The sequence below is a fragment of the Lethenteron reissneri genome, unplaced genomic scaffold, assembly GCF_015708825.2.
Source record: "Lethenteron reissneri isolate LAM-NWPU_2019-01 unplaced genomic scaffold, ASM1570882v1 scaffold_1401, whole genome shotgun sequence".
In the NCBI taxonomy this organism is placed as follows: domain Eukaryota; kingdom Metazoa; phylum Chordata; class Hyperoartia; order Petromyzontiformes; family Petromyzontidae; genus Lethenteron; species Lethenteron reissneri.
The window spans coordinates 53639-68779 of NW_026891115.1; the positions used below are offsets into that span (position 1 = coordinate 53639).

Genomic DNA, 15141 nt, shown 5'->3' on the forward strand with positions numbered 1-15141 from the left:
TTTAGCCCCCTCTATCTGGCCAAACAAGAGCTGTTTAGGCATGCGGTGGCTGGGCATGCGGGCTACATGACCCAGCCAACGCAGCCTCGCCTGCCGGAGGAGCTCACCGATGGGACTTTGCCCAGATCTTTCACACACACACGCGCACACTTGTCAACTCATGAGTAACATCAATTGCAATGCCTCGAGGCATCTAATCAACATCATGAGTTTGGCAATACCCAAATATGATATAAATCAGCTGATGCATTCATCATCATCTTCAGTCAATTCAATGCTGGATGAAGGCCTCTCCCCCCCCCCCCCCAAGCCTTCATCATCTCCCTTGGTCCTGCAATGTGGCAATCCATCTCGTACTCACACACGCCAGCTGTCTTTTCCGCTCCATCTCCCCGGTCCCCTCACCTGGCTGCCAATCCGTCATGAATCTCGACCGTCACGAGGCCATCATCCCACGCGGTGACGGCCTCCTGCCCAAGCCCACGTGCTGCTCCCAGCCGCTAGCATGGTGCATCCAACCTGCGCCGTGCACGCACCTATCCACACTTCTTGGCGCACTGTTCCACTATTGTAACCATTTTATTTTTCCAGCATTCCATGTTTCCAAAACCATGTAAACCATTGCGTGCAATTCCTGTACGACAGTTACAGTGTCATTCCTAAGGCATCAGAAAGGGGAGGTTGCAAACACGCTCAAGGGAAGGCACTGAACGTATAAATGGCCCCCGGGAAAAACAATAACAGCCACAGGAGGTCCCCGTGAAACTTAGTGCATATTCAGAGTGCGTGTGTGTCACTGTAAATGTGTGTGTGTGTCACTGTAAATGTGTGTCATACTGTAAATGTGTGTGTGTCATACTGTAAATGTGTGTGTGTCATACTGTAAATGTGTGTGTGTCACTGTTAATGTGTGTGTGTGTCACTGTTAATGTGTGTCACTGTAAATGTGTGTGTGTGTTACTGTAAATGTGTGTGTGTGTTACTGTAAATGTGTGTGTGTCACTGTAAATGTGTGTGTGTCATACTGTAAATGTGTGTGTGTCACTGTTAATGTGTGTGTGTGTCACTGTTAATGTGTGTCACTGTAAATGTGTGTGTGTGTTACTGTAAATGTGTGTGTGTGTTACTGTAAATGTGTGTGTGTGTCATACTGTAAATGTGTGTGTGTCACTGTTAATGTGTGTGTGTGTCACTGTTAATGTGTGTCACTGTAAATGTGTGTGTGTGTTACTGTAAATGTGTGTGTGTGTTACTGTAAATGTGTGTGTGTTACTGTAAATGTGTGTGTGTGTGTCACTGTAAATGTGTGTCACTGTAAATGTGTGTGTGTCACTGTAAATGTGTGTGTTACTGTAAATCTGTGTGTCACTGTATAATGTGTGTGTCACTGTAAATGTGTGTGTCACTGTTAATGTGTGTGTGTCACTGTAAATGTGTGTCATTGTATAATGTGTGTGTGTTACTGTAAATGTGTGTCACTGTAAATGTGTGTGTCACTGTAAATGTGTGTGTCACTGTAAATGTGTGTGTCACTGTAAATGTGTGTGTCACTGTTAATGTGTGTGTCACTGTTAATGTGTGTCATTGTATAATGTGTGTGTGTTACTGTAAATGTGTGTCACTGTAAATGTGTGTGTCACTGTAAATGTGTGTGTCACTGTAAATGTGTGTGTCACTGTTAATGTGTGTGTCACTGTTAATGTGTGTCATTGTATAATGTGTGTGTGTTACTGTAAATGTGTGTCACTGTAAATGTGTGTGTCACTGTAAATGTGTGTGTGTCACTGTAAATGTGTGTGTGTCACTGTAAATGTGTGTGTGTTACTGTAAATGTGTGTGTGTCACTGTAAATGTGTGTCACTGTAAATGTGTGTGTGTGTCACTGTAAATGTGTGTGTGTGTCACTGTAAATGTGTGTGTGTCACTGTAAATGTGTGTGTGTCACTGTAAATGTGTGTGTGTCACTGTTAATGTGTGTGTTACTGTAAATGTGTGTGTCACTAGTAAATGTGTGTGTGTTACTGTAAATGTGTGTGTGTGTCACTGTTAATGTGTGTGTCACTGTAAATGTGTGTGTGTCACTGTAAATGTGTGTGTGTCACTGTTAATGTGTGTGTTACTGTAAATGTGTGTGTCACTAGTAAATGTGTGTGTGTTACTGTAAATGTGTGTGTGTTACTGTAAATGTGTGTGTGTTACTGTAAATGTGTGTGTTACTGTAAATGTGTGTGTGTGTCACTGTTAATGTGTGTGTGTCACTGTTAATGTGTGTGTGTGTTATTGTAAATGTGTGTGTGTCACTGTTAATGTGTGTGTCACTGTAAATGTGTGTCACTGTTAATGTGTGTGTGTTACTGTAAATGTGTGTGTGTGTTACTGTTAATGTGTGTGTGTTACTGTAAATGTGTGTGTCACTGTTAATGTGTGTGTTACTGTAAATGTGTGTCACTGTAAATGTGTGTGTCACTGTAAATGTGTGTGTGTCACTGTAAATGTGTGTGTGTCACTGTAATGTGTGTGTTGTGTTACTGTAAATGTGTGTGTTCACTGTAAATGTGTGTTGTGTCACTGTAATGTGTGTCACTGTAAATGTGTGTGTGTGTCACTGTAAATGTGTGTGTGTGTCACTGTAAATGTGTGTGTGTCACTGTAAATGTGTGTGTGTCACTGTAAATGTGTGTGTGTCACTGTTAATGTGTGTGTTACTGTAAATGTGTGTGTCACTAGTAAATGTGTGTGTGTTACTGTAAATGTGTGTGTGTGTCACTGTTAATGTGTGTGTCACTGTAAATGTGTGTGTGTCACTGTAAATGTGTGTGTGTCACTGTTAATGTGTGTGTTACTGTAAATGTGTGTGTCACTAGTAAATGTGTGTGTGTTACTGTAAATGTGTGTGTTACTGTAAATGTGTGTGTGTTACTGTAAATGTGTGTGTTACTGTAAATGTGTGTGTGTGTCACTGTTAATGTGTGTGTGTCACTGTTAATGTGTGTGTGTTATTGTAAATGTGTGTGTGTCACTGTTAATGTGTGTGTCACTGTAAATGTGTGTGTCACTGTAAATGTGTGTCACTGTTAATGTGTGTGTGTTACTGTAAATGTGTGTGTGTGTTACTGTTAATGTGTGTGTGTTACTGTAAATGTGTGTGTCACTGTTAATGTGTGTGTTACTGTAAATGTGTGTGTGTTACTGTAAATGTGTGTGTGTCACTGTTAATGTGTGTGTCACTGTTAATGTGTGTGTGTTACTGTAAATGTGTGTGTCACTGTTAATGTGTGTGTGTTACTGTAAATGTGTGTGTGTTACTGTAAATGTATGTGTGTGTCACTGTTAATGTGTGTGTGTTACTGTAAATGTGTGTGTCACTGTTAATGTGTGTGTGTTACTGTAAATGTGTGTGTCACTGTTAATGTGTGTGTGTTACTGTAAATGTGTGTGTCACTGTGTGTGTCACTGTGTGTGTGTCACTGTGTGTGTGTGTCACTGTGTGTGTGTGTTACTGTAAATGTGTGTGTGTTACTGTAAATGTGTGTGTGTGTCACTGTAAATGTGTGTGTGTGTATTACTGTAAATGTGTGTGTGTCACTGTATAATGTGTGTGTGTTACTGTAAATCTGAGTGTCACTGTAAATGTGTGTGTCACTGTAAATGTGTGTGTCACTGTAAATGTGTGTGTCACTGTTAATGTGTGTGTCACTGTAAATGTGTGTGTTACTGTAAATGTGTGTGTCACTGTAAATGTGTGTGTCACTGTAAATGTGTGTGTCACTGTAAATGTGTGTGTGTCACTGTAAATGTGTGTCACTGTAAATGTGTGTGTGTGTTACTGTAAATGTGTATGTCACTGTAAATGTGTGTGTGTGTTACTGTAAATGTGTATGTCACTGTTCATGTGTGTGCCACTGTAAATGTGTGTCACTGTAAATGTGTGTGTGTCACTGTAAATGTGTGTCACTGTAAATGTGTGTGTGTGTCACTGTAAATGTGTGTGTGTGTCACTGTAAATGTGTGTGTGTGTGTCACTGTAAATGTGTGTGTGTGTCACTGTGTGTGTGTATCACTGTGTGTGTGTGTCACTGTAAATGTGTGTGTCACTGTAAATGTGTGTGTGTGTGTCACTGTAAATGTGTGTGTGTGTGTCACTGTAAATGTGTGTGTGTGTCACTGTGTGTGTGTGTGTCACTGTGTGTGTGTGTGTCACTGTGTGTGTGTCACTGTAAATGTGTGTGTCACTGTGTGTGTGTGTGTCACTGTGTGTGTGTGTGTCACTGTGTGTGTGTGTGTGTCACTGTGTGTGTGTGTGTGTCACAGACGCCATGACCACCACAGTGGCTAAACAGGGGCTCTGGACGGGTGTGAGGGGCTGGTAACCCCTCCACCTTCAATTAACCACCACTAAACCACGAATTAAACATAAACCTGAAACAAATAAGCTTGTGCCGGAGGCCCCGGGGGGTCAGGCTTTTATGACGTCTCCTGGCCAAACCCCATTTGGCGGAGCCAGGAGATTGAATTTTCACCCTCGGGGCTCCTCCAGAAACAACAAAAAACCATTGCGGATGGCCACGTGGAATGTTCGAACGCTCACTGCGGAGGAGAGGCTGCCACTCCTCTGTCGGGAGCTGGACCGGTACCGCCTGGATCTCTGTGGCATTCAGGAGGTCCGGTGGACCGGTTCTGGCTCCTGCCACCATGAGGGGTGGACAGTCCTCTACTCGGGGCAGGAGACTGCCAAACAACAGGGTGTGGCTCTTCTTCTGAACAAAAGAATGAAGGGGGCGTGGGAGCGTGGCGGTGAGGTGTGGGAAGCTGTAAGCCCCAGGATACTTTTGGCTCGCCTTCCCATCAACCAGAGGCGAGGAGTGGTGGTCGTGGTTACTTATGCCCCCACCGAAGACGAACATCCGTGGAGGGATGCAGGCAAAGCCGATGAGTCAGACTCTTTCTATGACCTCCTGTCACAGGTGCTGGCTAAAGTGGCCACTCGGGACAGAGTCATCTTGTTGGGTGACTTCAATGCCCGAGTTGGTCATGATGCTGGTACCTGGTCTGGAGTGATTGGAAGGCATGGGCCAGATCAGCTCAATAATAACGGTAGGAGGCTGCTAGATTTTTGTGCAGCCCATGGGCTTGTAATTACCAACACGCTGTTCCGGCATCGGCGCATCCACACAACATCATGGATACATGCCGGGTCCAAGCAAGAACATCTGCTGGACTACATAGTGACGGACCAGCGGATGCGAGCCCATGTCCTTGACACCAGGACCTACCGTGGAGCTGATCTGTCCTCTGACCATCGACTAGTCATCTGTAAGATGCGCCTGCCTTTCTTCCACTCCGGTGGTGGGTGTACACCCAGGATCCCATTCCAACCAAAAGTGGCCTGGTCTCAGTTAGCTGATGAAAGTTGCAAGCGAGAATTTCATCATCGCTTGCAGCTGGGGTTGGCATCGTCCCCCACTCCACCTGATGTCGAGGGGAAATGGGCGAGGTTTAAGACTGTGACTCATGCAGCTGCAATGGCTGCTTTGGGTACGCGGTCCAGACCTCCCCAGAAACCCTGGCTGACAGAGGAGGTGTTCAGGTTAATTGAGAAAAAGCGTCAGGCCCACTCTCATCGCCTACAGCATCCCACGTCAGAGAATGAGGAGGTTTACCGCAGCCTTCGCTCAGAAGTTCGGAGAGCCGTCAGGCGCTGTAAGGATGGGTGGTGGTCGCGGGTTGCTGAGGAGATGGAGTCTGCCTCAGTGGCCCGTGATCACAAATCACTATTTAACTCCATCAAAAAAGTAACCTGCAGCGCCACACCTATTACCATCATTAGAGGAAAAAACGGTGATCCAATCTCCGACCCCCAGGAACAGGTTTGCAGATTTGCTGAGCATTTCTGTGAGGTCCTGGGGGAGGGAAATTCTCTCAGCCAGGAAAACATCATGGCACAAAGTGGTGATAACCCTGCTGAGGCTGCGGTGCCTCAAATATTGGAAGAGGTCACCCCCTGTGAGTGGCTGGCTGAGGTGCCATCTGTTGAGGAAGTACTGAAGGCGATCCGGAGTCTGAGACCAGGAAAGGCACCGGGCAGAGATGATCTCCCAAGCGAAATGCTGAGGGAGGGTGGCGTTTGTGCACAGACTGCCCTATATGACATCATAACAACAGTCTGGACCACTGGACGGGTTCCGCAGGACTGGAAGGATGCCCTGGTGGTTCCCCTCTTTAAGAAGGGGGACCGTACCGACTGTAACAACTACAGGGGCATCTCACTCCTCAGTGTGCCGGGTAAGGTCCTGGCAAGGATTATTCAACATCGCCTTGCTAGGCACGCTGAGGAGAGGCTTGCGGAGCCCCAATGCGGTTTCAGGAAAGGGCGGTCCTGCACAGATGCCATATTTTCTGTCCGTCTGCTACAGCAGAGGTGTAGGGAATTCCAAAAAGACCTACATCTCTGCTTTATTGACCTGGTCAAGGCCTATGATACCATCAGTAGGACTGGGCTCTGGGTTGTTCTTCGTGCTTTCGGAGTCCCTGACCCTCTGCTCACGATCATTAAGGACCTTCATGATGGTGAGCGGGCCCGGGTAAAACTACGTGGCCGGGAGTCGGAGCCTTTCCCTGTACACCTTGGGGTGCGACAGGGATGTCCTCTGGCTCCCACATTATTTAACATCTATTTTGACCGCGTAGTTCGTGAAGCCTTCAATAGCTGTACCGGGGGAATTTCTATTTGGTACAGATATAATGGGAGGCTGATCGACGCCCGGGTGCGATCAAGGGATGGCTCCCTATTGGTCAACCACGTTATGTATGCCGATGATTTGGTAATAGCTGCTCATTCAGAAGAGGAGTTGGAGGCGCTGCTGCTGAGACTGGAGCGTGCCACTAAGAGGTGGGGCCTTACCATCAGCCCCACCAAAACTAAGCACCTGCCTGGGTATTTTGTACCATCGGACACTCCACCCCCACAACTCCCAATTGGTGATGGGGCAGTTGTGGAGAGAGTGGAGAGTTTCCCATACCTGGGCAGTGTGCTTATGACCGGCTCCAGTCTATCAGCAGAGGTCTCACTCCGAATCAGTCGAGCGGCAATATCTTTTCATCGGTTGCGTAACGCTGTGTGGAAGCTACCTGGTCTGTCGCTCCACACGAAGCTTCAGGTCTTCTCGGCCACGGTCATTCCCTCCCTTCTCTACGCTTGCGAGACGTGGACCCCCCTGGTGGAGCATCTTCGCCGGTTGGAAACATTTAGGGCTGGCCTGCCTACGATCCATCCTGGGTTTAACCAGGCTGGATTGTGTGAGGAGCTCACAAATCCTTGAAAGATCTGGGCAAAGTCCCATCAGTGAGCTCCTCCGGCAGGCAAGGCTGCGTTGGCTGGGTCATGTAGCCCGCATGCCCAGCCACCGCATGCCTAAACAGCTTTTGTTCGGCCGGATCGAGGGGGCTAGACGGGCGCGGCACGGGCTGGAGAAGAGATGGAGTGATGTGGTACAGGAGGACGTGGAGCTGAGTGGACTTGCCGATGACTGGTACCAGCGGTGTCAAGATCGGCCTCAGTGGAGGAGGCTCGTGAAGGACGCTACTGGGCAGTTGGAGGCAGTCGCCCTCCAACAACAACGGAGGGCGGAGGAGCGACGCTCACAACAACGAGCGGAGCGCCGGGTGGCTAAAGCACAGCAAGTTGGCACAGTAGGGGGCACAGGTGGTGCATCAGCCAGTCATCTCGGTCATCTCGGTCAGTCGACCCGTGGCACCTGGGTCTGCCCCGTGACCTCCTGCCAGCGGGCTTTCGACACTTCACGTGGCCTCAAGGTGCACTTGGCCTGGCACAAGCATCGTGGTGACGTCACCGCCACTTAGTGGCGAATGGCGGTTGTTGTTGTTGTTGTGTGTGTGTGTCAGTGTGTGTGTGTGTCACTGTGTGTGTGTGTCACTGTAAATGTGTGTGTGCGTGTGCGCGCTGCGCTACAAACCCGGCGACCTGAGTTTGATTCCTGTTCACAGCCAACGCCAGTGACGATTATCTGAAGCGGTGCTGGGCCTCCCCCAGGCCACGAGTGTGTGGCGCGGCGGCGTGTGGTCACCATCGCCACGCCAGAGACACAGACGCGGCCGGGCGCGCTGCTGCCCACCGACCCCCTCGTGCTGACAGCACGTGCCCCCAACAACAAGTCCGTCGAGGCTACGTGGGGGCGGGGGGGGGATCTTTGTGCTCGTGCGAGGTGTGCGGGACCTTGCTGGCGCTGGCGGTGCTGCAGTTGACCCAGCAGCGGGAGCCGAGCTGCCAGCGCTGCGTGCACGTGTAGGAGCCGTGCAGCACTGGCGGCAGCGGGGGGCACTGCACGGGCACGCAGCCGCCCTCCTCCCAGTGGCCACTGTCCGTGCACCTCACCTTGAACCCCCTGGGGAGGGAGGGAGGCGGGCGGCGGCAGGAGCCGGGTGATTTGCGAGCGTGTTGGCTGAGCGCACGTGTGTGTGTGTGCTCGCCATCTAAAACTATTAAACATTTTTTTTCTTCCCCAGGTAAGGTCCACGGAGCTGTAGTCGCTCTTTTTCAGAAGTGACCTTGCCACAAATGACAGCAGTGAAACAATCTTGATGTGAAGTTTTCGTGACTGCAGGGATCCATACTCTTTGGCTCTTTCGGTAAGGCCGTCATCAGGTGGGACAAGCACAGCAAGAAACAATCGCTGAAGTGGGCAAAAGGGCTGTCGTGACAAGAGGCTATATAGGTAAGAAGCAGTGAAGGTTTTAACCTGGTTAATAACATCATTCCAATGATCGCTCAATTTGTATCCATCTTCTCGGTTGATGTTATGTCTATGTTTATATATCTGGATGGCTTCATGAACAAACCTTTGATAGTAGCCCGAAGGTTTGCAGAGTACCCTGGTCTCGGAAAAAACAATATTAGGAGAGCCCACAGCGTCATAGCGATGGTCAGCCACGCGGAGGTATTGGTTCTGCCGTGTTTCAGATCTTCCTTGTCGTTTCGTTTCCCCAATGTAACAGCCACTACAGGTGCAACTTAGTTTGTAGACTCCAGGATATTGTTGTCACGTGACGAAAACAACCGCGCAAATTTATGACTGCAAAATAATCGCGATGCGTTTGTAGAAAGGTGTATTACACACGTACGTGGGGACACAGCCAATCCTTAACATTTGCCAACATTTGGAACGATGATTCCGGCATTGAGCGCCCCACACGTGCGCGTGACGTGCACCCAGGGCACGGTGTTTGTGAGCACACACGTCTGCTCGCGTTCCATGACCGTGGCGGGGTGCTGGTGTGCCGAGTGTAGCGGGAGGTGTGGAAGCGGGCTTTACTTGCGACTGGTGAGCGGCACGTGGTGTCCCGGCTCGCAGCGATACTTGCAGGAGGAGCCGACCTCCTGTCCGTCGTGTTTGCAGCGGTCGGTGCGCGCCACGGCGTTGGCCATGGGCGGCGGGGCCCGGCACGTCAGCTGGCAGTACGCCTCCGGCAGGGACCACAGTCCGTCCTCCTGGCACCGCAGCTCTGCGCTCGCACCTGGCGTCCCCGCGGAAGGACAAACGCAAAGACGTTCGGCGTCACAATCCGTCGTCGGCGATCGTGTTTGCCGCGGCGGCGATTAAAGCCGGAGGGAGAATGACGATGGTTCTCGGTGCTCCCCTCTTCACAGTGTTAAAACTATTAAACTAGTTTTTATTTTACCAGGTAAGGTCCACCGAGCTCTCTGGCTCTTTTTCAAAATTTCACACGATGGCGAGCCAACGAAGGGTGGGTAATCATCGCGTGGAAATTCCTAGCAGTCAACAAATAATCAAAACGCACATTCATTCGAAATGTGGAGGGAAAAACGGGAAGAATCGGAGAAACGTCCATGAGATCGCCGGGAGAGAGAGAGAGACGCGCAGACTCCATATAGACAACAGGCATCAGGGTCGGGATCGAACCCACGACCTCTTGTATACCAGGCGAGGTAGTTAACATCTCCTAGCCACCGTGATGATGATGAGTGAGAGAGAGACGCGCAGACTCCAAATAGACAGCAGGCGTCAGGGCCAAGATCGAATCCACAACCACACAACCGCAAACACTTACGGATGTCCTTGGCGAAATGCAAAGGTGCTGCAATGTGCAAGTATATTTTACACTTACATTGTAAAGTATGTGTAATGTAGCAGCTTCCAGAGACACCTTGTTCAGTCAGATGTACATTTATTATGAATTTAATGGCGAATGGCGGTTGTTGCCATGTATACGTACATGTCTGTGCGTGTGTGTGTGTGCGTAAGTTCATGTGTGTGTGTGGCTCTATGTGCGTGTGTGAGTCGATGTGTGTTTGTGTGTGAGTCTGTGTGTCAGTCGATGTGTGTACGGCAGTGTGTCTGTGTGTGACAGTCCATGTGTGTGTGCGTCGATATGTGTCTGTGTACGTCCATATGTATGTCTGTGTGTATGTGTGAGTCGATGTGTGCGTGGGTCCATGTGTATCTCTTAGTCGATATATGTGTGTGTAAGTCCATATGTATGCTTAGGTCGATGTATGTGTGAGAGTCTACGTATGTGTGTGTGTGCGAGTCCATATGTGTGTCTGTGTAAGTCGATGTCTTTGTGTGTGTGTGGGTCGATGTGTGTGTCTGTTGCCCGGGCAACGCCGGGTACTTACCGCTAGTCATTCATCAAGTCCACCGACTCGCCGCTAACTTAACGAGTAACCGCGAGTTGACTACAGACACAGCTGGGTAACTTCTACGCGACGCTCCCCGTGTAGTTGGCTGGCTACACAGGAGCGGAAGGAGACACCGTCACTCTCCAAGAGCACAAGGTGCCCCCGTTCCAGGACGACGAAGACGACCCGCTCCAAGATGACGACGGTGACGACAGCTTCTTGGTTCCCCCACAACAACAGCAGCAGTAGCAGCAGCAGTAGCAGCAGTAGCAGCAGTAGCAGCAGCAGCAGTAGCAGCAGCAGCAGTAGCAGCAGCAGTAGCAGCAGCAGCAGCAGCAGCAGTACAGCAGCAGTAGCAGCAGTAGCAGCAGCAGCAGCAGTAGCAGCAGCAGTAGCAGCAGTAGCAGCAGTAGCAGCAGCAGCAGTAGCAGCAGTAACAGCAGCAGTAGCAGCAGAAGTATCAGTAGCAGCAGCAGTAGTAGGAGCAGCAGCAGCCCAGAGCCCTGTTCCACGCCGGCTTTAAACCCTCTTCCCGAGCCATCTCTCGCCGCACCTGGCCCCCGTCCTGGCTCTGTCCCAATGACTATTCACCACCGTCTGAGATCCGTGCTCATCCTCACACTGCCCTGTCGGTGCCCGTCGCATCAATCATTATTGACAACCACTCAGGTCCCACGTTACCCTTACGTGAGACCCCCTGCCTGGTCCCTCTCATCCGGAATCTATGGGGAATGGAGGTTGCCGGTCAATCAAATATCCCGGTCATCTGAGAGTTACGCTTACGATTCACCGCATTTCACAAGCATGTTAAACTGTTCAAGAAAGAAACTCAGCCTGCATGTTGGGGAGGCCTTCATCTAGCAGTGGATTGACCATGGCTGAACATTGATGACGACGACGACGAGAAGTAAGAGATTGCTGGACGGGTCACCTTGCAGTTTGGCGGGTGGGAGGCAGACGAAGGTGGTGCGGGCACCGTAGCTCGTCCCGTGGGGGTAGCTGAAGTGGGCGTGGTACACGAGGTGCCAACTCGGGACGCCGCAGTCGACGGGCCGGCGGGCAACGCGCTCATCCCCCTGGCCCTCCACGCGGGTCACTCCCGCCTGATGCTGATTGGAGGAGGGGCGGCGTTCGTGACAAGGGCCTTTAAACTCCGACGCGATTCCGTCACGCGCCTCCCTCGTACCTAGTATTATTCAGCCCGGCGTCCGACGATCCTGACCAAACTGCCAAAGCTCGTGGCGCGAAACGTCGGACGTCGTGCCGACACGACACGCGGCAGCCGACCCGATAAACACCTCGGCGCGCCGTTACCGCACAACCGCGAAAACCTACGCTGCAGGACCCGCATGGCTGTATCGGTGTTGGGGGCGTGCAAACGGCAAATAAATCTGCGGAAAAAACTATTCTTACTCTCACAAAACTGCGATGAAATGGCGCCTCCAAACATTCCAATTATTGTGCAATCCACGGCGAGCGCACGGCACATTTCTAATGACGGTGCCAACGAAGCGGCACTAACGGAGCCCGAATGAGCAAACAACAACAACAACAACACGCTCGTGCGACAAACTCTCTTCAGTCAGCACGACGGGCTCCCCCCGTCACGCGAGCACGACGACAAACACCTCGTACTGGCAGGAACCTCCTGGTTACACCAGCCCACAGGGGATTATTGTGTCCGTCGTGCAGGGTGGGGCTGGGAGGGGTGGGGCTGGGTGGGGAGGGGCTGGGTGGGGAGGGTGGGGATGGGCTGGGTGGGGAGGGTGGGGGGTGGGAGGGGTGGGGCTGGGTGGGGAGGGGCTGGGTGGGGATGGGCTGGGTGGTGAGGGTGGGGAGGGGCTGGGTGGGGCTGGGTGGGGAGGGGCTGGTCACCCCGTGGTGCCCTTATAAAACTCAACGTTTAACCAACTCACGCCGGCTTGTGCCCGCCCTCACAGTCGGCCATATTTGCGGAATACACCACGCCGCCGTTGACCCTGCAGGCCATTGACCGAGCAACCCAACGTTACTACCAGCTCCCTCCGCAGGAGGGATGTGTCAAAGCCACGTAGAAGGCCGCCCGTTAACCTCCGCGGAAATCCGCGTAAACCACGAGGTCGGCGTGCGGTCAGCGCAACGGCGAGGGCTGAAGCGACGCCGAATTGCACGGGACGACGGTGGGCCCTCACCGGGTCCCCGTCCGCCGCGGGCTGCTGCCCGTCCTCGCTCGGTGCCCCTTGCCGCAGAGCACCTCGCACCGGCTGCCGGCCTCGTCGTCGCACCGCGCCGTGCCGTGAGCCGCCAGCCGCTGCAGGCAGGTGCTGCAGGCGTTGCAGGTACACCTGGCGCCGTTGGGGAGACACCAAGAGGGCGTGGGTTTGTTAGACGGCCTCCTCGCGTGAAGCGGGGGAACATTGAATGGAGTGGTGATCGGTCCAATAATGACACAAAGCATCACCGGGATGATTCGTCAATCAATCGTCGAGAAAATCTACAAATCGACTAAACATTGTAACAAATTAAATCTTGACTTAAAGCTTTCGTGACTGCAGGAATTCATATTCTGTGTCTTTCGGTAAAGTCAGGTAGATAGGTTCAACAACCTGTCTACGCGACCCAAAAGTGTTGTAATCGATTGCTTTTTCTTGTGGTTGATGACACGGGCCCCTTGATGGCCGCCCCCATATCCTGCCGCCTGAAGGTGGGAAACCCCCCCCCCACACCCGTCAATCTCCCACAGAGTTTGTGTCGTCCAATGACAATGGTGATGACCATGTCGTACGAAGCAATGACAACATTTCACAGGACGATGATATGTTTTGATATTCAGTCAAGCACTTGTGGAGATGCGGAGTCAATGTCAAGACATGTTTTTTCCTGGGGGAGTGACTCGGAGTGGATGGTTGTTTTGCTCGACGTTCGAATGCGCCACACTCGCCGCTCCGTGTACGGACCACGCCATTTTCATCCGTTCCGATTGGTCGAGCATTTCAAGCGATCAATTGGCAGAGAAAATCAACGACTTGAATCACTGGATGGGACCGGCTCTAATATAAAGCCAACGCACTTGTTAAAAGCACCGGAGTCTTTCGTTCGCACATTCAAGCCGGTGCTGTAAAGATAACACTGGTCAACAACAAAAGAACATGTTTTTCTGGCCTGGACTTTTGAAGCTGTTTTAGGCTAATTTCAGGGTGCCGATTCCAAATCTGATCTTAGATTTGCTCGATCACATCTCATTTTTATGCTATCGGCATACCCAATTTTCATTGATTTAACCCAAAATTAACTCTGTCAGTTATGATTGCAAGTTGTTGCGAGTCAGTGACTGCTTTAGTGTTAAAATATGGTGCTGTATTTTTAGGACAGTGTGTTTATAATATCATTTTATGTAGATATCCACATTTATTTAATATTTTTCTTCTGCAGTTTTTATTGAAAATGCAATCATTGATATCTCAAAAAACTCATTTGGAATCAGCACCCCAAAATTACCTTAAAACCGTTGGAATACCTTATGCCAGAAAAAGTGTGTTGACCAGTGTAATCGGACGTGTCTTGTTAACGTAATCGATAAACCACTTAGCTTCCCCGAACAGGGTGAGCACGCACTGGCCCTGTGGAGGGAGACGCCTCTTGGCCTGCTACACACGGCTCCCGTGTTTCTTCAACGATTAAAACGCACCGTAAATCTGGTGACACGTGTGGCTTCCCTCCGAGACGGGGCGGGGGGCAGGGGGCAGGGGGCAGGGGGCACACCGTAAATCTGGTGACACTTGTGGCTTCCCTCGGAGACGGGGGGGGGGGCGCATCGTAAATAACACGACATCCCTTGGGCGCCCGAAGCGCCTTCAGGCCCAGACCCCCCGCACCGAGCCCTGCTGAGCATCGACCACCCTCAATCAGGGCCTTAAATTCAGTGCCATTGTTGGTTGCGCAGAAATTAATTTCGTGGAAATGCCACCGTGTGGCTCCCACGGTGTTACCGACGGCTTTTCTGAGCTTTTGGTGAGGAAACGAAATGCAATTAAGTGGATTGAAATGTGAATAGATGTGCCGGCTTCGTTTTATTTTTTATCCGAGTCTTACGCCCCCACACCTTTGCCCTCGTTATTGTCACAAGAAGGATCGCTCTGGGATTGACGCCGAGAGGTGCGTTTGTGAAGGGACAGGCCCAAAGCCCACTTCTGATAGAATCGATCACCGGTTATAGCCATGACCAGGAATCAAACCCACTCACTGGCTACATCGTGCAGAGTGCTATTGGCAAACGCGTTCAGTTTTTGAAGTCACTCTCCCGCGAGAGAATCTGAACGCGGTGCCCCCCTCACTCACCCGTGCGCCGCAGCGTCCCCCCCACAGCGGGGTCCGCCGTGCGTGTAGACGAGCGGCGGCGAGGGCTGCGAGTCTCCGTACGTCGTCGAGACGGCCACCTGGTACGCGTACGTCGCTCCCGGCTCCACGGACCTAGGCGGAGGGGTCGGCGAGGGCACGGAGGGGGC

The 15141-nt window shown here is 51.2% G+C and overlaps 1 protein-coding gene across 1 annotated transcript in view; it reads right to left on the reverse strand.

Annotated features, from left to right (window-relative positions):
* Positions 1-15141, reverse strand: part of LOC133362203 (pappalysin-1-like) — a 56756-nt gene that overhangs the window by 23237 nt on the left and 18378 nt on the right. The window contains 5 exon segments of the mRNA XM_061581143.1: positions 8234-8402; positions 9330-9531; positions 11589-11766; positions 12829-12981; positions 14975-15106. Coding sequence (XP_061437127.1) covers positions 8234-8402; positions 9330-9531; positions 11589-11766; positions 12829-12981; positions 14975-15106 — 834 coding nt within the window.